Raw genomic sequence first — 23,827 nt, 5'->3', positions numbered from 1 at the left:
GAGTTCTTCTAACAAGGTCTGACAGTAGTTTCTTGGACTCATTCTTTGTCCTTGAAGATAATAATGTCACCGTTTCCCTTAGTATAGGGAGGGTGTCTTTATAGGAATTTTATACTTTACTTTTTAAAAAAGTATGAATGGAAAAAATATTTCTTAAAAAAAAATCTGCTGGTTTTCAAGAGGGTTTATGTTTTTGATAAGCAGTCTGACAGAATAGCTAAGGATTTTGTAAAAAGAAGAGGTTAGCTAAGGGAACGATTAAGAGGAGGAATTGTAAAAGGGGAAGAAGAAAGTTCCAGAAATAAGAGCCCAAGCTTGCTTTGAGATATTTTGTGGCCAGGCAATCTTTGGGTCTTGACTGTTTTTTTTTTTTCAGCTTCAAGGTATCAATGAGATGTGCGTATCTTATTTAGAGTCTACAATTTTATAGCCATGGTCAGCAGAGAGAGACCAAAAGGCCACAGGAGTCTACCCCTGTCAGTTCCCTGTGACCCTTCCTATATGACAAACACCAGGTCAGGGACTTTAACCAGACCCAGGCCCAAATGCCATCACCCAACAATGGGAAAGCTGTCTATTGTTCCAAATCTTGGAGGATCATATTTTATTCTATCTCTCCACTGACAGCCTCTTTTCCCACCACTCATAATGAAAGGTAATTGTCTGCACCAGCTTTAGGTATTCAAAACAAAAACACATTTTCTGATAGAAAGATTTGGAAAAATAGACAGCTTTATTTAGAGTCTATAATTTTATAGCCATGGTCAGCAGAGAGTTCAGCTGGCTGGGAACCCACAGGCCCAGGGGTGCCACCCTCAGAGAGCCTGAGGCAGCCCCGGGGTGAGCTCCGCCAGCCCACGTAGGGGCCCGAGTTGCAGCCACACATGCAGGCCACGCAGCAGCAGGGACAGAACAGCCCCGAGTGGCGCGCTCTGGAATGTGTCACCAAGGGGGGGAGGGGGAGGGGGGGCGGTTTCCCGCTGGCGGTTGGGCGCATGCACAGTAACGGCTCATTCTCGTGCGCACATGCGCAGTTGCTTTAACGGTTCTGGCGGTGCCTGTGGTCGCTTGGCTGTGCTTGGTGCTGCCTGGCCATTTACAGCTGTCAGAAGTTGGAGACCGGGATTTCCCTTGTTGGAGGTCGTGGTCATATCGGGTTGTCCTCACTGCACTGGACTCCTGAGGCGGGGAATAGGCAGGGGTGGGCTGGGGTGGGGTGGGGGGTGAGAGTGGGCTGAGGTTCCCCCGAAGCCGGCAGCCGCCACCATGAGGAAGATCTTCTGCTTTGGGGCAGACCAGGGTGGGCCGCCCTCCGGCCCCTCCAGCCACCATGGCCAGACCAGAGAGGGCCTGGAAGGCGAGGCTGGTGACAGCGCCTTCCTGCAGCCACGGTACCACATCCGGAAGAAAGATCTCGGCCAAATCCACCAAGCTGCCAGCGCCGGTGACATCGCGAAAGTGGAGCAGATCCTTTCGCTGAAGAAAAAGGTCTTGGATGCCAGAGATAGAAAGAAGAGGTAATGGGAGTGGCCATCCCGGGTTGGGGGCCAGGCAGGTGCGGGGGAGATGCCCTTCCCAGACTGGCCATAGCCCGGGGTCCTGCTGGCGAGGGCCCCCGGCTGTCCTGCCTGTGGGCTCCACAGCACCTGGGACGTGGCACCTGGGAGGGGTCCAGCACCAAGGCCAGCTTCATGGGCAGCAGCACAAAAACAGGACTTCAGCTGCTTCCCCGTCCACTCATGAATCCCCTTCTAGGACAGCTTCTTGCCAATTTTAGCTACTTAACTAGCACAAGTATACAGGGTGTTTTATTGTTAATGTACACATTTTAAATCATTATGTTATATACCTTATAGAAAGGTACATAGTGAGAGGAATAATAAGTATACTATAAATAATTCTGTGCTAAAACATCTTAGCAAGAAGTTCAATATCCATTTCATGCCACTGTACACCTATGAAAATGTGTTCTTTACTCAGGGAACTTAGAAGGAAAATTTGAAGTGGCTGTATGGTACCATAGTCTTCAATAGGAAGACTCATTTTTCTGAAAATATGAGCTCTTTCTATTTTATCAGTTTTACATGAGCTAAATAAAAGTTATAAGGTTTCCAAATTTTTTAGTTAACACACGCTGTCTCACTTTTACTATTGTGATGACATGAAGAAAAATTTTGTAATGGAGTAAGACTTGCTCTTCTAGGCATCCAAATGTGCTATGAATTTCCACAAATTAATCATTTATTAGCAGTTGAAGAGATAGATAAATGAATGGAACAGAATAGAAAATCTAGAAACACCCAAATGTATGAAAGAATTTAAAACTTGATGTTGGTGACAAATCAAACAAGATAAAAACTGACGCCTAATGTAAAATTGGGCAAAGTACTTTTTTTTACAGATCTACAAGTGACCTACAAACATAAGAAAAAATATTAAGTGTCCCTGCTAAGAGAAGGATTTTAAGTTAAAAGAGAAATGAGATACTGTTAATCTATCCTCAAAGTTTGTAAGAATGAAGACATTAAATACTAATATTAAACATGGAAAATACTTATACTGGTGCTTACAGTTTATGTTGCTGATTTCTTTTCAAATAGACAACTTGGTGGTAACTACATACAAAGGAGACTGACGCGCTGCCTACTACACTAAGGAGGCAACTGGAACTACACATTTAAAAATTGTATATGCCCTTTACCCATCAATTGCATTACAGCAAAATATCCTCAAGAAATAGAGATCATACAATTTGTTTTTCTCAGCACTTAAAATAATACGGTTTTAAGAGGAATGCATATGATGGCTTTATAAATCAATTAGCTTGTGTCCATAGATGGAATAATATGTCACCATAGAAGGTGGCATAGGTACATATGTGTGCTGACATGTAAAGAGTATTTAGGTATATCAAGTAAGAATAAAAGTCAATTTGATTATTATACATATACACAAACACACTGTGGTCTCATGTTAGCTTAAAATATGTACACAATGTGGTAAAATTTGTTATTTCTGGGCAATTAGCATGTACGATTTAAAAGTTCTAGTAAAAGTTTGTCATTAAGGATATAATCCCTGGGAAGAGCAGTTATATGAATCTTGCACAGATAGAAGTAATTTCTTAATTTCTATGAATTTATTTTAAAATTATTTTGTGGATTGGAATATTCCACCAACTTTTATCCCTTCAGAAGTAAAGGGAATCTTTTCATCTGTGCTTGAAGATTTTATTACATACACAGTTTTTTAATGTGCATCTGTTTTGTTATATAATTTATTACTTACATGCAAAAATTTTAGATGAATCATTATAATTTAGGTGTATCATTATGAAAATGAAAAATAGGAAATATAAATGTTACTATTACAAAGGTATTACTTTATAGGGGTTTTCTTTCAAAATATTTAACTCTTGTACTCTGTTTTCTCAATGCATTTATTCATCAAACATACTATGAAGACCTGTTATGTAGCAGACGTATTCTACTAACTTTCAGGACACATCCATCCTTAAAACTTATTTACCTGACCAGGATGAACAATTTGAGAAATTTGAAATTGGAGGATTAGGACTTAATTTCAGTTAAAGTCATTGTTCACTCCTTTCAGACAAAACCATTTGTGAAGGTAGAAAATTGTAAAAGATGACTTTAACTGCCCTTTTAAAATTTGTAACAGTATTAATTATTAACATTAAACGTTCAAAATATCTGATTCTCACACAGTGTATAAATCTATCTATTGAACAAATGAGGCATACCTATTCATTCGAGTCCTGAGTTTCTTTTGCTCTGAAGTTATTTGAAAATCAAAGTAAAAATTATTTGGTTTTAAAAATTTTGTTATTTCAACCTTCTATTTCCATAGTACTTTTAAGAACTGAAACTTACATAAATGCCAGTGATATAACTAGAACTTCCATAGACCTATTGTATATGCCCTATTTCCCTTAATGTAAGGCAGCATTGATTTTGTGATGTCCCGTTATTTTGCTTATCAATGAGATAATTTTTCTATGCTGCCCATTGTAGTTGAAATAAATCATGAATAAAAGGTGCTGTTCCAGTATCAGTGATGTTAAAATGTGAGAAAATGAGCACCCTAGCATCACTGAAATACAATGTTATCTCTAGTCTTTAAATAAACCACAAAGTAGGTATAATTGCATTATTTTGCTTAATTAAAATGTTATCTTTGTTAAGCAGTAGTAATAATTACATTATGTAACAGTCACTGAGCTGTTATTTGCATTAGGAACTGTTCCACATACTTCGTACAGATTCTCATTTGAGCATCACAGTGGTGTCCTATGAGATAGCTACTTTTTTTTTTTTTTTTGCCTATTTTATTGAAGAGGAAATGGAGGCACAAAAGGGCTAAGTGATACATAATAAGTTTTTTTTTTTTTTTTTTTGAGGCAGAGTCTCACTCTGTTGCCCAGGCTAGAGTGCCGTGGCATCAGCCTAGCTCACAGCAACCTCAAACTCCTGGGCTCAAGCAATCCTTCTGCCTCAGCCTCCTGAGTAGCTGGTATTACAGGCATGTGCCACCATGCCCGGCTAATTTTTTCTATATATTTTTAGTTGTCCAGCTAATTTCTTTCCATTTTTAGTAGAGACAGGGTCTCGCTCTTGCTCAAGCTGGTCTCGAACTCCTGAGTTCAAATGATCCACCTGCCTTGGCCTCCCAGAGTGCTAGGATTACAGGCATGAGCCACCGTGCCTGGTCAATAGCTCATAATTGATAGAGCTTAAAGTAGTATGCAAATCCAAGTTGAACTGATACCAAAAGCCAATCTCTTTCTATTAAAATAGGCTGCTCTTTTATTAATCTAGTGAGAAATAGCAGCTAATAAATATTGTACTTTCTTCACAAGAAAATTAAATATTTGCTTTAAAGGTAGAAGAAAACATGCTGTTTAATATTTATAATTACATGAATCATTGTATATTTTAAGGTAGTGCACTACAATTTCCTAAAAATCTCTCTCACTTTCATAGGACTGCTCTCCATTTGGCCTGTGCCAGTGGCCATCCAGAAGTAGTTACTGACCTGGTGGACAGAAAATGCAAGCTCAATGTCCCCGACAGTGAAAAAAGGACAGCTCTGATTAAGGTATATAGCAGCCACCTATTGCAGCATGAGACGGATTTCATTTCAATATACACAATAAAAACAAATTTGTTTCATTTAAATGTAACTAGTCGGTGGAATCTTTGGAATGTTTCTTTTGAACTCTTAGAATTTATGATCTATTTCTTGATCTGATACTGATAGGCGGTACAATGCCTGGAAGAGGAGTGTGCCACCATCCTGTTAGAACACGGTGCCGATCCGAATCACAGTGACGTGTATGGCAACACAGCTCTTCACTATGCTGTCTATGGCGACACCCCATCGATCGCAGCAAAGCTCCTTTCACATGGTGCAAATAAAGAAGCCATAAACAAGGTAGAGATCAATGAACTGTATTTGAAAAATATCAAACGTTGACATATGTAGCTGTCAATTTTCCATATTTGGAAGCTCAAACATTCCGTGAATGAAAATATTTTGAAATACCTTAATTGTCTTAAAATTTTACTTAAAATGTTTATACATTTAAAGAAGCATTAGAAGATGCAGTTTTCTTTTATACATTCATGGTTAATATTTGTGAAAACCCTGCATTTGTTAAAGGAAAACTTGTTAACTTTTTTTCAAACAAGTGTTGTTTTTTTTTGTTTGTTTGTTTGTTTTTTCTATTTAGTATAAAACAACCCAGGGGAGCCAAATTTGCCCTGGAAATACACTTTATCTTAAAATTGATAACTAAAGCATTATATAGTAAATGGAATTCTTGCTGCTGCTGCAAGTTCCTTAGAAATGCAATTTATATCAAAGTGACTTATCTCTAATTGGCAAGTCGTAAGAGAGAGAAATGGAAAGGGAAAAAGAGAACAGTCAGAAATATGCTGGCCATTTGGAAATTAGGTAATTTGGGGAAAATACAATGAAGAGTTTTTTGTGTATTTACTTCTCTGTTTGTTCTCAGTTTATATGTTTAGACAAAGTGCTCTTCAGTTTTACGGAAAGTAATTCTTAGTTTGGGAAAGAGTGTTAGGGAGTTGTAAACTTGCCCAGAAATCAGTGTTAGGAGGACTCTGAGGAAAGCAGATTGGCAGTGAATAGGTGGTGAGGATGTGGGAAAGACTTGAGAAGAGGGAAGAATATCCTGCTCTTGCCCAAACAGCCACTTATCCTCCTCTTGCAGAAACAGCCACTTCGACAAGACTCTACTAGAATTTCTTGTTGGGAAGGTGGAAGGTACAAAACTTATAAATAGCAAAATCAAGTTGCATTTTGAGTTTCTTAGTCCCTGTTCTAACCCTGTGCAGCAAGACTAAATGGAGTTTTCAGCAAATGACTCCATCTCTCACTATTTCCTGTTTTGGGCCAGATCTCCAAGTGATAAAGGGCCTTGGCCATGTGAGAGAGACCGGACACTGAAGTGACTGCCTGCTCTGCTAGTGCTCAGCTAGAGCCGTGTATCACAGTGACCGGGGAAAATTTTTTAACAATCTAGAAGTCTAGGCTCAGCCCTGCAGATTTTAATTTAGTAAATCTAAGAAGGCTTGGATATGTATATTGAAACATTTCCTCAAAGCTGGATGCAGAAGTGTGCGCTTGTTGTCCCAGCTACTCTGGAGGGTTGAGGCAGGAGGATCACTTCAGCCCAGGAGTCTGAGTCCACCTGTGCAACATAATCAGACCCTCTCTGTAGCCAATAAAAATACTTTTCTTGAAATTCTGATGCATTCCTACTTAACAACCACTGAATAAATAAATATAATATAGAAATTCCCGTGTTTCAAAAACATAAGAAATCTCCAGAAGAATTGGAGTTTGATAGATGCTACTTCCTTCAAATCTCTCCTTTCTAATAATATTAGCCTGACTTTATCTGCCTCTCTCTAGCTCTGTGGTTGAGCAGTTCCAAAGAATATTATTGGCAACATCTATCAGCTTATGGAATAACACCCGTTTCCTGCTGTTTAGCAATCATTCACTGCCAGTCAGAGGGTCTTTAGAAATCTGCTTATGGACAGTCTTTCAATAAGTAGTAACGGGCCCTTTCAGGATTTCACATTTCTTTGTTATCATTCAGGGGATTAGTTCAACAAATGTTTACTACAAGCAAGGCGTTCTCAATTAGCACAGTAGCAAATCTTGAATCTTTTATTCAGGTACAGCTGTATTATGGACTATCTCAGTATGTCTGTTAAGTTCATACAGCTTTGACATAATGAGGATGGCAGTTTTCAACACTTAAAAGCATGAAGTTTCCAAGAACATAGAGAGGAATTCTTTTAATAATTTAGTTTTAGCAGTCTGTGAACTAGTTAACCATTTGGGTAACAATCTGGGAAAAATAAACACAAGTAGATAGTAAACGAATAGATGTTTGAAAAATTCTTGTTGTGGGTATTATAAATCTTAATAGCAATTTTTATTCCATATTGGGGCTTGATATTTTGGTAAAACCTATGACACTAAAGAAAACAAAGATTTCACATGCAAGTACTTGCTTTATACATGACTATTTGGAAACATCATTAGTGAATTTTAGAACATGAGACTATAGTCAAAATGCAGCTCATAAGTAGGTTTACTTTGCCTCTATAAATTGAGTCCACATGTAACATTTGGGAGACATGCAGGAACCTGGGTTTCAGGCTTCCCTAAAGAGTCAAGCCTATTGTCCCTTGAGCTCATATGTTTGCTGTGCTGTGCAGAATCTTCCCCCTTTATACAAGGTGTATGTTCTCCAGTTTGCTACTGTGCCTATCTAGGTATTTCACAGGCTCAGGACATCTACTTGCCTACCTAAGTATTTGAGAGGACAAAGCTTGTTTTTTAGTATTTTTTGAAATAATTTCAAGGTTTTCAAGACAGTTTATACTTGTTTAGAATGAATGTCATCTATATTATAATATACATTTATCCATTAGTAATATGGTTGAATTTTAGAATATAGAAATTTTTTTTAAAAATCAATTGTTTATTATATATACCATAAAAAATCATCATCCTATTGGAATACCTATAAGCTTTTTAGGTTACCCATGGTGAGAATGCCGAATCCTAACCACTAGACCACCAGGGAACTTTACCCATGGTTATAGTTGGCTAGGCTGTGTGTAATGAAGACAGCATTATATCTTTCTCCTCAGCATAAACTCTATAAAATGCAAATGATTTAGTGGCTTCCATTGTGCTAGCAATAATCCATATAGATCAGTATTAGAACTCTAATTGATAAGCCATTATATTTTTATTTCTGATTTATATTTTGCATGAAGTAAAAACCAACTCGAGTACCAATTAAAATAGAAATCAGAATACAAGTGTATTAAAATAAATCAGATAGGCATTAGCATCCCAGGATCATCAGGATAATTGAGGAAAAAAATCATAGTGAGCCTTCTAATAACTAAGATAAAAATCTGTCACCTTGTCACAGGAGAAACAACATGGACCATGAAATAATGAGTTGAAATTCATTTGAAACCTCTCTCTTTTATTCAGAGCCCATTTCCTTAGTGACCCCTTGGAGAAGAAGTACCTGACATTGGTACCCTGGTGTCCTACACTACTGTTAGAAGAGAATCACATGAGTTTGTATCACCTGGAGGAAACCTCCACATTCACTGGAAAGTTCTTAAAACTGTATCTCTAAAGATTTAATTCTTCACATGTTTACCAAAAAACCTAAATAATAATAATACTTGTCAAATAGAGATCAGGCAAAGCTTGAGAGATTTCTTTAATACTGGACCTATGATGCACAGTTTTGCACTACTTCTCTAGCCTGGATGGTCATGGAATCTTTCTTTTGGGGTACAGTGTTTAACTTATGGTATCTAAATACTCTTTGGAATATCATTTAAAAAACATTGCTGTAGGTACAATAATTGATATTAATTCAATAAAAATGCTTGAAGCATTTGCTACTACATCTTAAGGTTTGGGAATATGGAGATAAAAAATACAGCCCCTGCCCCCAAGAAGCTCTTGGTTTAGATGGAAAACAATAAAATAAGTACAGCATATCATGGTAAATGTTGTGATAGAAACAAAGATTCTTAGAACCCGGAAACGTATGAAATGAGTTTTGGAGATGGCAGGAGTTAGCCTGGAGAGGCAGAGCAGGGGAGTTTCTAAGGGAAGGAGCAGAACAGACGGGCGAGTGGATGAAACTACCTTTCATTTACTTTCTGTATGATACATTTAAGTCCATAGGCTCTTACATCAAATGTTCAGTTCAGTTGAGAAATATGAAATTTTTTTAATGATAAATTGATTTTTCTGTATTACAGGATCACCTCACTCCACTTTTACTTGCTGTAAGTGGAACTAAAGAGGAAATGGTAGAATTTTTGATACAGAAGAATGCAGATATAAATGCAGTAGATAAAATGAACAGGTATAGTATTTAGTGCTTTTTTTTTAAATGTGAATGTTATTTTAGGGTAGTAAGAGTCACTCAAGTCAGAATTATTAAATGAATGAGAAGATTAACATAATTGTTGAGAGGATAGAGTGACAAATATCAACACAAATCATCACTTAGGTAGAAAAGCAATTATTTGGACTCTGGAAGCTAAAGAACAATATGCAGTAGGATTCATCATCTCTCATGATACTGACTGATATTTGTTATTTGTAATCTGATGTTTTTGATCATGTGATTTTATATCACCTAAAGAGGTTCCATATTAGTTTTATTGAAGTGTGGATTTTAACTTTTAGATCACTTTATGACTCAATGTTGACCTTCTTAATACTTTTATAGTATTTTTTTAACTTCTTCTTATAGAGTTTTCCTTCAAAAATGCTATATGAAACATAAATAGAAGTTGAAAATCATTTTTTCTTTGGGACCACTCTTTTGCCTTAAGTGCTTTCTTTGAAAAATATTGATGTTAGGTGATCTGTAAAGGATTATTAATTGCTATAACTAGATACTGTGGGTTCATCAGTTGTTTTCCTTTTTCATTTCTAATGTATTTTGATTTTTTCTTTTTAATTGTCATGAGAAAAGGGAGAAAGACAACTTTAAGTGGATAAAATTTTTCTTTAATGAAGATAAGTCATAAGTGGATGATAAAGGGAAGAGACAGCTTTTCATTCATATAAAACCGGGTTTAAATTGTAGCTTTCCCACTTGCTAGGTGTGCGGCCTTGGGAACACCACTTCCCACCAAATGTGTATTCTAATATGAGAAGGAGAATAACACTATGCCCTTCCAGGGTGGTTGTGTACAAGTAAGATTATATATAGAACATTGAATTCAGTCCCCAGCACATGCTCATCAACATCATTAACCGAAACTACTATGGCTACTATTTTCACCATTACTACTAATGTTATTGTTTAAGCCTGCAGATAGCTCTTACTTAACTGACCCCTAGTTGACTCTGAATTACAGTCCATTATGTCAAAATAGGGAAGACATGGAGCATACTTCATGCAATGCTTTGCTTACTTTAGATAAGTGATCTCAGCAGAGAATGACCAACTTCTACTATGTCATACCTTAATGGGACAAGAAGCTACGTTTTTGTCCCTTCCTTTTAACCTAGGTGGTAATTTACAAAGAGGCACGCTTGAGCACCCAAGATGCTTGTGTCTGTTAGTACATATAAAAGGTTAATTCTATACTGATAGGCAAAATATTCAGCTGGCAATGTATATCAAATTAGCATTTTAAATAACTTTATTAAAGTTCCCAAGGGTGAGGTTATCTCTTTGTTATTTTAGAACGGCCCTCATGCTTGCTGAACATCATAACTCACCAAGTATACTACACCTTCTTGAGGAAGGTATGGATGTTTTTTCTGAAGATATCTCTGGAAGGACTGTTAAGGATTATGCCACTACTAGTGGTTTTAATACGTAAGTATTTACATTAAAAGACCAGTGAACACTAAATCAAGGTTTAAAATACTTTCAAATTTTGTATCTTATACATCAGGTGAGATTTCATAGTGTGTTTCAGGTAGTGTTGGAATGGCAGTGAATTAGTCGAATTCATCAGCCAGAAATCAAACGAAAGGCTAAACGAGTTAGAAGTAGTAATGGGTACAGAATTCATCATCTCAAGACTTTCAAGAAACCTTTATCATTAGGGATGGTATCAGCATCATCCATTTCATTTGAAGAATAACTCTTGTGCATGGGATAATATGCCACATGTTTGATCCTTCTATTTAGTTATTTGGGTCTTGAAATGTCTACTTGACAGATAATGTTGTAGTGTCTTCTAGGGGCTATTTCCTATAGCCTACTCCTTGAATTTTTCAGGAAATGAAATGGTTCTCTAAATGCAAAGAAGACAGTTCTTTTTACAAGTCTGAGAGAGGGGAATGAAAGGACACTTCAATCATTCTATTGTTTCATTTATTCTGTTATTCCATTTGACACTGGTCTTGCTGTCTGGAAATGATTGACCTTTGCAACCAGGATGCCCTTACAGATTCAGATCCCTCAGTCTTCATATGGTGATCCATATTTAGACTTCAAGGCTACATACACATTTTTTGAGTTCGTGCACGTATGCTCAACCATTGTTCCTAAACCACCAGTACCCTGCTCTGGCAGCTGGGCCTCCTAGCTAGAGCCACACACATAGTGAGCAAAATGGCCCTCCCTCCACACTCCAAACCTTATGTGGAGCCCTCATCTCAGCCTAGACTTAGCGTAGGTCTTTATGGTAAGTTATCCTTTGATGCCCCTGATTGTCTTCCCTCTAGCAAATAGTTGAGATTGTTCTAAACTGTCAGAGAGTTTCAAATATCATTGTAGGAAGACATTAGAACTTCCTTTTTTCTTTGCTACCAATTTGTATGCCAAGGCTCCTTTTGCCTGTGTTTAGTGCCTTTTTTTTAAGTATTGGAAAGTCACATTTCATCCTTCTGCAGAGTAATGGTCACTAACTTGTATCTGGTCTCTCAAGTGATGTGTTTTCCATAATAATGAAAATCTCCCAAGCTACTTGGACCTGTACCTGAGGTTTCTTAAATTCTTTCAAATTCTACCTCTTAGGGAAACCATTCATCAGAATTCTCTGAGCTAAAGGTAGGTTAATTGTTTGGCTCTTCTGTTAATACAATACATACATACATACATACATACATACATACATACATACATACAGGAGGTTGATTGGATTTAACAGGGCCAAACCTCATCCCTGACTCATCAGTGTCCATATAGGGCTTTGTGCTTGCTTCATCAACACATATACGAAAATTGAAAGAATATAAAGAAGATTACCACGGTCCGTGCCCAAGGATGACATGAAAATTTATGAAGCATTCCATATTCTGTGCAGTCCTGTGAACATCATTTGACTATTTGCTGACTAGCTCTGAGGAAACAGTGTATGTCAAAGCAAAACAGGTGTGACCTAATATTAAGATTGTGAGTTTCACTAACAAGAAATTTGTGTAAAGTGATGTATGAAATGACAGTGGAGTTGAGTGTTGAGCAACATGTATAATGTCATATGCAAATATGTTGTTGGTACTGGTCTCAGACATGAGAAAATATGAACCAGAATCTCCTTCATTGAATCTAGTAAAAATAAAAGTAAGGTTTTGCCTTCCCCATCACTTGGAGAGAACATGGAGATTAAGCATCTTGCTAACGAAGATCTGCTGGTTCAGAGTTTGAGTAGGGAGAGAAGGAATAGTAGCAGTCCAAGTCAGGTCTTGACATTTGTTGATTATTCTGCCTTTGGTGTGATTGATTAGCTCAGTAATGGGGGTAGAGTTATGTTATCTAATTTAATGAGATAATATATTTATTAATAAATTTTGCCACAAATTATGAAATAGCTGAGATACCCTGAATTACAAGCCACAAAGAATAGGACAACTAATAATCAAAATTAGGACTTAATAACATTTTCTTGAAACTTCAACATTTCATTTAATATTGCAGTCTAGGGAAAAATGCAGAATGGGTTGTATTTGGGATTCTAAAATAATTTCAGCAATTAAATTAAAGAACAAAGTAATCCATTACTTGACTATTTCTTCAAGCATTGTGAAAATGTTATAGTATTAATATTAAATATTTATAAAAATGTCTATTAAGAGTGACACAAGGAAGAAAAATCGTCATGTTTTGAAGACATTGAGCCTAAGACAAGCAACTTTTCCATGAACAAATAGCTGTTGGTCATAGCACCTAAGACTTCTTTTAAGTTCAGGACACTTTTTGTTATGTCAAGCGTACTCTAGTTTGTTGACTGAACTATGCTGCTCACACTTCATGAGGACTTCACCTTAGTTTTTTATTCTTTAAATCAAAGCATAATAAGTTTGCAGTGCTTACAGATTTGAAGTGTGTGGGCTAATTAAAGTTCTGATATTAGCCCTGATTTTGTTGAAATACTCTGAGAATTTCACATATTTGGTAAACGTTTTCATATCAGCATTAAAATAGTAATATTACTTATTACATTTTTATACATAGCATTCACCACCAAATTTCAGAATATAAAGAAGAAAAGATAACTGACGATCTTTCTGAAAACAGCAATCCAGGTAAGACTTCTGATAGTGAATTACTCTTGGTCGTTCTACCATGGATAAAAAAATAAAGAGTAAGGAAGTTTTGAGCACAAAAAGGGCAGTTAAAAAGTCAATGTGTAAATTGTGTGCATATTTTAAAAATTTGTTTCCTAGTAATCTAGAATTCGGAATTATGTAAGAAGTTAATTGTAGGGAGTTTATAATCACAAACAGTATTGTCTAAAAAAAGTCTTCATTTAATTATGGTCCCTAAAATGCTCTATGATATTTTTGTATAAATAATAAAATAGGTTTTAAAGTTAGTATGTTATATGTTTCCTCTGTGGTGACATTATAATCAATTGGATTTCTTATTAAAATGAGTTATTTATATTTTATAATAAATGTTTCTGTCTAGGAAATGAATATTAATTAGAGTTGCCCTGAACATTGAAGGGGTTAGGGGCACCAATTTCCTGTGTGGTGAAAAATTTGCGTGTAACTACTGGCTCCCCCAAAACTTTACTAACAGCCTACTGCTGAGCAGAAGCCCTACTGTTAACTTAAGCAGTCAGTTAAAACGTTGTGTATATGTATCATACATTATATTCTTACAATAAAGAAAACTAAAGAAAATAAACCATTATTAAGAAAATCATAAGGAAGAAAAACTATTTACTATTCATAAAGTGGAGGTGGATCATCAGAAAGGTGTTCATTCTCATCGTATTCACACAAGGTAGGCTGAGGAGGAGAAATAGAAGTTGGTGTTGTTGCTTCTGTGTGGCAGAGGCAGAAGAAAATGTGCATATGAGTTGCTCCCTATATTTCAAATCCTTGTTGTTCAGTGATCAAGGGTATTACATAGTGTTTCCTGTCACTAAGGAAGAAATTATCTTTAATACTGGCAATTCAAAAATAGCTTTCTGGTGTGAACAAATAGCAATAAGAACTGTAAAAAGTAGCCAGTGTGCAGTAGTGTCAGAAGAAAATTCTTTTTTAAAGATACTGAGTACAAAAGTCAGATATTCCTTGTTGAGAAGCACAAGTTATCTTACATATTTTTATACTAACGTGGTCTCACTATTATCGACCTCATCCCAAATAAATTGAAACTGTATGAGATATATTTACTTTGTTAAAACAAGATATATATTCTTCTATCTGCCAGATAACTATCATGATAACAGTAATTTTATTAGAATAGGATACCCTGTTACCATTAGGCAAAAGATTATCATAGTCAGTATTCCAACAGACTTACTTTGGGCTCAACAAATTGTAATAAAAGTACATAAACATTTCACAATAGCAAAAATGGTACTATTCTCCCTAGGTGTGACAACTTAAGCACCTGCTAATCTGAAGTGTACGAGACACCTTTAATTTAGTACGTCTTTAAGAAAGAGCCTTTATAAGTTAGGTTTTGCAAGTTGCAGTAGACAATGATAGATGTAGTTTCAGTCCTTAGGGTTCTCATAATAAAATAGAGCTGTCCTAGGAAGTAATGTCTGTGTTTTTTCAACAGAATTGTCAAAAATCATTTTCAATCATTTACTTTCTTGACCAATTGACAAATAACGCTCAAGAGTCTTTTAGGCAATAAGCATTTTTGTTATGTTACCAAATACAAATGTCTAAGAAATACACTCAAAAGCTTTATATTTTTATTGTCATTTTTATTATTTATTACTTTATTCAGTGCTTGCTATGTGTCTGATGCCCTCTGTGAGCTCATAACTACCATTTCTAATGTACTTACCATGTTACATATGTGCAAGGCAGTTCAAGTCCACAGCAAGGAATTCATGCTTTAAAAAATTGGGTAACATGTCAGGTAAGCATGCCAGGTAGAGTGGCAGAAGAATGATGCTTGGCAGAAGGAACAGCTGACAAGATTGCATGTTTGGCAGAAGGATCAGCAAGTGCAAAATCTGAGATCCATGTGTGAACTTTGCAGGGTGTGTGAGCAGTTCAGTTTTGCTTGTGCAAAAAGCATAAAATTGTAATGGTTGGGAATGAGATGAACACTTAGCTAAGATAAGATTGTGGAAGGCTTTTTAATGCTTCCACACTAAAAAGTAGAAATGGAGAGATCTTATTTTTTAGGCCATGGGAAATTTCTCAGGTTGAATGCATTTGGCTGCAAATAATAGATGACCTAAGGAACAGAGGCTGAAACAATAGAAACCAAGTTGTTTTGGTGGTTCCGTAATGCCACCAGGATCCACTTTGTTGTCCCTCTTTCAGGGGTGCTCTTGGCACTGTTGTGCTTATGGCTCCTTTCCTGGTTGGCTCATTAGCACCAGTTCCAAACACAATGTTCTTACAAGACACTATCTAAAGGTGGGAAGGGCTGCTTTTCTTCATATGTTTTTTGTAACTCAGGAGAAAAGTGGGAAGGATGCAGTGGTCTCCCTGTAACATTTTATCAGGTGGGTCACACCATATGCTCATTTTTAAATCAGTCACTGGGAAACAGATGTAATTACTGTGATTAGCTTAGAATAATTATTTCTGTTTTTGGAGCCAGGGAGGGGTATTAAAATGATAAATATCGAAATAGAATTGTGTTTCTCCAGCAAGAGACAAGAAGGAATGGCTACTGGGTAGGGAGCCATTAAAGTTTGTTGTAGTGATTCATTGAAGAATATTGAGCAGGGGAGTCTTAAGTTGGGATTTCAGTTTTAGGGCATTTTGTATATGGTCTAAATCAGGCATGGGCAAGCTTTGTCTGTAAAGGATCTAGTATTAAATATTTAAGGCTGTGTTATCTCTTTCACATCTACTCAACCCTGCCATTGTAGTGTGAAAGCAGTCAGAAAATATGTAAGCAGATGGGCATGACTGTGCTCCAGTAACATTTTGTTTTACAAACGATATGGCAGGCTTGATTTGACCTGTGGGCTATAGTTTGCTGACCCTTCATACAGAGGATCCATAGAAGTTAATCTGGGAGACAAGGCAGCTTTTGCAGTAGTCCAAACCATAGTTTCCTGGTTACCAGTCCTTACACTAGTATGAACCTATTATGAGGCTTTCACCTGTCCTTGGTGAAGTAGTTAGCAAGGTGGGTTTATTCATTTTAAAATGTTGTATTTTTACTGGTATTAGACCTTTTTCATTTGTTTTGCTTAAAATATTTTTTTCATGTAAGAAATAGTAATAATTGTTTCTGGTTTTGGTTCTTCTTTTCCCTGTGAAAGCCATCAGTTAAGAACCCATGCTTAACCTGGAACTATAAACATAAAATGAAGTTAATTAAAACTTAAGAAGTATGATTTAACTTATATTTGTCATGGCAGTGAAAATATAAAGCAGACACAGAAGGGAGGTACAGTTAATATGATTTAGTGATTACTGAATGTAAAAGTTAGGGGGTGGAGAGAAATCTCAGATGAGGCATAGGTTTCCGGGTTGGGCATTAACATTTAAACTGGATAGGAGGAAGGAGTAAGAATTGTCAGGTGCATAGAGAAGAGCAGCAGATCAACAAGGAAGATCAACACTTTTCTATAAATGTTGAGTTTCATGGATATTCATATAGAGTCTTTTTAGTGTTTTCCAGACTCCCAGAAGTAAAGCTGCTCTTCAGAATAAGTCACGTTGTTTATATGAAGAGTTTTTAGGCACAGTGTGCCGCTCTTTTCACTTAGGGAATGGTGGGAACCCTCTCAAGGCCAATGTCCCGGATCCCAGCCATGGGCCAGCCCTGCAAGCAGGCCTTTCTAAGGATGGCAGTCTCATCCTTGCTGTATAAAATCTGTTCTGCACAGCAGTTACACCCCAACTTAATTTTTGGTGGTTTTAAAATTTTATTTAATAGCAGATAATATAATGATATAGCATAACATGGTAGTTGTTTTAGTTGCATGATCCATATTAAGTTGCAATGCTGTTTACTTTTTTTTTTTTTACTGTTAATGAATGTTTAACAGATATTTGCACATAAGTTACTATGGCAATTCAGGCACTTATTTTCTGTCCTTTTCATCTGATTAACATTTCAGTAAAATTTTAGGTAACATAAGTATAATGATTTCAGATTTAACATTAGAATAAAAATTCTCTTTTATGTTAACTATAGGAATGGTCCAGGTTCAATGCATCTTATATGAATTCATTGTTTATAATTATTTTATTATTTATTGTCTTGCCTAAGTTACAATTAAAGTTATTTGATTTATGTATTTTTGCATATTTCAACTTGGGAGGTGATACACATATTCTGTAACTTTGATGATTAAATATCCCTAATTTTCAAGGTGACTACATTTTGCTACAATATTAATATATGGTAATAGCTGGTTCACTGAATCTTTTTTTTTGTTTTTCAAATAAATGAGTTTATGTTAAGAACACCTCTAGGTTCACAGCAAAACTGAGAGGAAGGTACAGACATTACCCATATACTACAGCCTCCTCCATTACCAATATCCCTCCCAGAGTTGCACATTTGTTACAATTGATGAATCTACATTGACACGTCATTGTCATCCAAAGTCTATAGATTATATTAGGATTTACTCTTGGTGCTGTGCATTGTGTAGTGTTAGACAGATGTATAATGTCATGTATCTCCGTTGTTGTGTCATATACAGAATAGTTTCATGGCCCTAAAAATCCCGTATGTTGCGCCTTTTTCTCCCTCCCCCTTTCTTCCTTATGAACCCCTGGCAACCACTGATCTTTTTGCTGTCTCCATAGTTTTGCTCTTCCCAAAATAGTCACATATTTTTGAATAATACCTTAGATATCTTTTTGAATTTTTCAAAAAGTAAAATTCCATGGTAATTAAAGGTATTCACTTAAGATAATTCTTTGTTTCTGATTCCTACCATTTTTTTTTGTCGTTGTTCATCAGTATGGGTTCTGGTGACATATGCTTTATGTACTGAAAAAGCATGATTTTTATAGGCATTTGTCACATAATGGGGAGGGTTGAGAAGAATGACATCATGCAGTACTAATAGCACTAACGGGACCATCTTGCTGTATGAAGTGGGTTCAGATAGACTCTAGCAATGGAAGATGGCAATCTCACAAGGTTGTATTTTAGAAAACTGGGAAGACAAAGTACTTCGTACTTACCATGGAATTGGAAATGAGACCCAACAGTGAATACTACAGGTGAATAAATATGTTCCTCCCTGATTCTCTTCCTTTGAGGGATGAGTTTGACAACAGTCTACATAATTATAACATGGCTCACAAACTAGATTATCAGTTATGAGGAATGCCAAGAGCGTCACACTGTTTAGCTTTACTTGTAGTGAAAAAGCACTTCTTTTCCTCCCACTATGGAGTTGGACAACGGTTGGCCCATTTTTGGAGTTTCAGCAAGTTAGCAATTTTAGCTACATATATATTTTTTCACATCAGAGAGTACTCCTTGACAACTTACCATCACCTCCCCAGTATTTTGTCTTAAGCTTTCCTCTGAGTATGAGATACAGCTCAGAGTGGATAAGCTCTTGCTTGAGGGAGTGATCAATCCAGTGGTTCTTTCGATGAGAGATAAAATGGCAGTTGAATTTGAGCCTTGCTTGCAACATACATAGGGCAGATAGATAGCTAGAACTAAGTATAAACTTACCAGCATCTGCCTCAGAGTAAGATTAGTGAGAGTAAGTACATTGATTTCTCTTGAGACTTTTTCCACTAGCAGCTGAAAAGTCTTTCAAGGGTCCTTGTCCCAGGCTTGTTTCCTGTTTTGCCTTGCAGAGGAGGTACCATGTTCCTATCCCTAGCTTTCCCTCAGTGGGGTGTTTTATCCTAAACTGAACAGTTTGAACTGAATCTGGAGAGCCTGTGTTGTGTGATAACAAAATACGTACTGTAGTCCACCCTTATCTGTGGATATGTTCTAAGACTCCCAGTGAATGCTTGAAACTTTGAATTGTACCAAACCCGATATATACAATGATTTTCCTATATATATACACATACGTGATATATCCACACACATATATCATAAAGTTTAATTTCTAAATTAGGCACAGTAAGAGATTAACAATGATAACAATAAAATAGAACAATTACATGATAGTCTGTGCTGTTATAAAGCCATGGAAATGTGGTCTCTCAAATTATCTCCTTGTACATACCCTTCTTCTTCTAGTGATATGTGAGATGATACAATGATACAATGCCTACATGTTGAGATGAATTAAGTTGAGTAACATAGCAGTTTTAGGCTACAATTGACGTTCTGACATCAGAAAGATGAGCATCTCCTTTGGATGATCCTGAATCGGGAAGCTGCAATCATATTGATATTTGGATCTTAGGAGCAGAGCATTTTGATGACTATTAGGTGGATAGAACATCGAGTTTGGATACACTGGTCAAGTGAATGATTCAGGTCCTAGACAGGATGGAGTGGGATGGCTGAAGTTTTCAAGATGCTACTTAGAATGGCATGATGAATGGCATCTGCATTCCACATTTCAAAAATTTTCCACCTAACGTTTTGGAACCATGATTGGCCATGGGTAACTGATACCACAGAAATGAAAACTATTCTGCCAGAATAGTGCCTGTGATTTGATAGACAGAGTAACGTTCATTGTCTTATAGACTAATTGAGTGAGTGAGTGAGGGAATAAATGCAATGTTTTCTGAAGTTGGGATTTTTTTTTTTTTAAATAGGAAGGAGCAACAAAGCCAGCATCTGGACAAAAGGAAAATGGTATTGGTATTATTGAACATGCTCCGCGAGAGCAAAAAGTAATGTCAATTTTATTTATGTGCACAAAAATAACAGAAGTGGTAAGTTAGTGAATATCTATGATACTCTTTAATCCTTAAATGCCATCACACACACAAAAAAAACATTTAAAGTATGCAGACCCAAATATATTATCCATTTCTTTTAAATATATTTCTTTTGCTGTCTTTCTTGATACTGTCTACTTTTTTCTTCCTAAAACTGGTTCAACCTTGAAATTATTTTTGCTATTAGTTTTATTTTATTGAGATAAAAATGAATGGTGATAGACTTGTATATGTATTTAAAATGTACGATAAAAATGTTCTCATGAGTGTATCTGTGAATACCATTTTATAGACAAGATGTCTGCATTAAAGCCTGGAAAAAATGAAGATGCAGAATCACCTCAGGATTTGGAGGTACTGTCTATTGTTGTTGTTATTTTAAAATATAAGTATCAAATGATGTTAGAACCTAAAAGGAAATGTTTAGACTTTATGTTCTCACTTCTGTTTATGCCTGTAAAGAGTTAGTTTCTTGTATTTTCAGCTCACAATTAACAAATTGGTTATTGCATAGTACAATACTTCTCACCTGTGGGATTCATTTAAGAAGCTACTATAGTATAGTGCAACAAAATAAAGCTTAGAAAAGGAATCAGTTTGGGTTCTCAACTTAGGTTTTTCTACAACAAAAGAATTATTCCAGGTCAACTTATGATCAAATGAATCATTCTATGTTATATGTGGGTGTGTAAAAGTCCTAATGATACTCAGAGAGAAACTGTTTGAACGATTGTCTTTTCCAACGTGGAACTTAAAAAGATAATATCTGCAACTTGAAGGTGTTCGTATAATTGGGTTGTTAAGTATAGATCTGCAAACAACATTTCCAGACAAGGAAAAGTATGGGAACAGTAAATATGTAGGACTATAGTAACAACAGTTCAGTTTAGTGGTGTTTTAATAAGTAGAATTCATTTTTAAAAATAGAAGCCATTGGATATTTTTGTGGCATCCATGTTTGTACTAGTGTCAGCATAATATAATGACAGTGTACATTGAAGTGACAACTGTGGAAAGATATGGGAAGGGTCTGATGATAGAACAGCTGCTGCACAGTGGTACCAGCACTGAGTGGAAGCCAGAAGACATGTTAGTGTCCTGGTGCTGTCGCTTAGTAGCCATGCAATCTTGAAAAAAATGAATGATTTATCCTATTCAGATATCAGTGACCTTCTTCATAAATATGGTACTAACATCTATTCCTTAAGTACACGCAATGAACAAATGTGGTAAGAAACATAAAAACATTTTGTAAACTGGAGAGAGTGTTTATACAAATGAGGGACCAAATGATTACACTGATATTCACTAACTTAATGAATGCTGAAGGTACTTTTTGCAAACCAGAAGGCAGTAGTCCTAAGAAAAGAATGGAAGTTATAGCAAGCATATGGATTCCTAATTTTGGTTATGTTCAGTTTCCCAGCAGACTATTACCAGAGATGTCCTGTGGGAATATAGTGATTTGATGCTTGAGACCTTCCTGATGGGATTTTATATGTTTTGACGTTGATTAAATGTCTGTTATTGAGTACCAACTACATGCTGGGAAGTAAGACACTGAATATACAAGATGAGGGAATATTCTATAGGGGTAGGAAGAGAAAAATAAGTAAACAACAAAGAGCTATAGGTCATTATAAGTTCTGCATATAAGGAAAACAGAGACTGGTTAGAAAATATTGAGGTAGTTTGTAGTTAGGATGGGGATGGAAATGTGAATAGAATTCTGTAGTCAGAGAATATCTTTCTGAGGGTGACATTTACATCACCGACTTTCACATGACTAGGAATGAGCAAGCCACGTGAAAGTCTAGGAGGAGGACATTCTGGACGGAGAGATGAGTGGATCACATCTCTTCATTTTACCCTTAACATCCTGGAATGACCAGGAAGCAGGAAATGGGACAACCACCATCCTACTCAATTATTATTAAGTATAGAAAAAATGTACAAATAAGTGTCCAGCACCATTTAGATGCTTTATGAATAAATATTCTTATAATTCTCTCTTCATTAAGGTTTGCTATTCTTTTTTGCAGTTTTCTTTTCAATTGGGAAAGAGTTACATATACTTTACTTTGTGTATCTCTAATATTTGTTTGCTTTACCTTGTACATGTGTAACATTTCCTTGGTTTTATTGAAATATGACATAAAGATATGTTTTTTTACTACTCCATCATTTTATTGATCCGTTTATACTATCAGTAAAAACTTTATTAAAAAATATTTAGATATTTGCAAGCCCTTGTTTCCAAAATGATGCAGCTTGTTAAATGTGCTGTTCTTCCTGAACTTGACATACTCTGATGTTTGTTATCATGCTAAGTATCTTATTTTAACACTAAACATTTCGAAGGTTAAAATTATTCTAAATATTTAATTATGTAATTATTATAGTAGGTGTATTGTATGTATGTATAAATATTAAATACTCTTCTTATTTTTGGTGGGGATTGTAAAGTACAATCAGGTATTTTGAAGTTACTTCCTTGTTGAAATGTGCATACCCATTAATATTTTGTCTGTGACTATATTGCCTTTTTCCTCCATTCTTGGTTTTCAGAGTCAATAGCCAGAAATAGATAAAAGGTAACCTTGAGCTGGATAACATATGTGAAGTTCCCTGTACAAATGTTTTGGTTTTTCAATACATACTTCTCTTATTTTTAAGTCTAATTGCCTTTACAATAGGAAATTCAGGTAGTTTTAAGAATATGATTGGAAAATTTTGATGGAATTCATTATTTTTATTTTTTAATTGAAACTTATTATTGATATTAATTTTAACAGAATGTCTCCACGAATCTCCCACAGAAGTATGGTGGTGATTTACGGTGGGCTGCAGTTCACAAACAAGAATACACCATAAATGGACAAGTAGAAGGTAAGAACCATATTTTATTAAAAGAAAATCATTTAACAGACTGTTTATTTAAAAACATGTACACTGATACATTCTAAAATCCAAAGAATATCATCAAGCATCAAGAAGCAGGCATATATAATGGAGGGTGGTCAAATAAAATAATTCTTCAGAAAAAGGAAGAGCAGAGTGTTTGAAATGTGGGAAGCATATAAAGTGAGCTTCCAATACCAGAGTGTGTCAGAGAAGTATAGCAAACATTTCTCACTCTTCTTATCTCCCTCACTGTTGGGAAGGCACTAAGGATTGAGGCACCTAAGCCTGCAGCACTATCTTTTCTATACCATAGAGGAATAGAAGCATATGTGGTCAGCTGTACACATGCATAATTTAATGTGGTTTGAAATGTTCTTACTTCATAGGGTAGAATTAGTACTGCTCAAGATAAAAACTTTGGAGAGAAGAAGAGAATAGGGTCAGTTATTGAGAGATGAGGGAAGATAGAGGCTGATAAGCAGCCCATTAGAAACATTATGACTTGTAATACAATTTCATTTGTGGGGACATGATAGGGAGGAACATGAGGCTAGATTCCAAAAGGGTCAGTTCAGGTAGA

At 36.0% G+C, this 23,827-nt stretch overlaps 1 protein-coding gene and 1 non-coding gene across 2 annotated transcripts in view; both read left to right on the top strand.

The window, feature by feature from the left end:
- Positions 1 to 1,266: 1,266 nt before the first annotated feature.
- Positions 1,267 to 23,827, top strand: part of LOC123629975 (ankyrin repeat domain-containing protein 62-like) — a 61,249-nt gene continuing 38,688 nt past the window's right edge. Inside the window, exons 1-9 of the mRNA XM_045539315.1 lie at positions 1,267 to 1,517; positions 5,004 to 5,118; positions 5,281 to 5,454; positions 9,363 to 9,469; positions 10,808 to 10,942; positions 13,529 to 13,599; positions 17,223 to 17,320; positions 20,662 to 20,697; positions 23,139 to 23,232. Of these exons, the coding sequence (XP_045395271.1) occupies positions 1,267 to 1,517; positions 5,004 to 5,118; positions 5,281 to 5,454; positions 9,363 to 9,469; positions 10,808 to 10,942; positions 13,529 to 13,599; positions 17,223 to 17,320; positions 20,662 to 20,697; positions 23,139 to 23,232 (1,081 nt within the window). The remainder of the gene's footprint in view (positions 1,518 to 5,003; positions 5,119 to 5,280; positions 5,455 to 9,362; positions 9,470 to 10,807; positions 10,943 to 13,528; positions 13,600 to 17,222; positions 17,321 to 20,661; positions 20,698 to 23,138; positions 23,233 to 23,827) is intronic.
- Positions 12,269 to 12,375, top strand: LOC123630001. The gene has a single exon (XR_006732516.1). It is a non-coding gene; the product is annotated as a U6 spliceosomal RNA (small nuclear RNA).

This window comes from Lemur catta, unplaced genomic scaffold, assembly GCF_020740605.2.
Source record: "Lemur catta isolate mLemCat1 unplaced genomic scaffold, mLemCat1.pri scaffold_66_ctg1, whole genome shotgun sequence".
Classification (NCBI taxonomy): domain Eukaryota; kingdom Metazoa; phylum Chordata; class Mammalia; order Primates; family Lemuridae; genus Lemur; species Lemur catta.
This window is presented reverse-complemented; position numbering and strand designations above follow the sequence as displayed.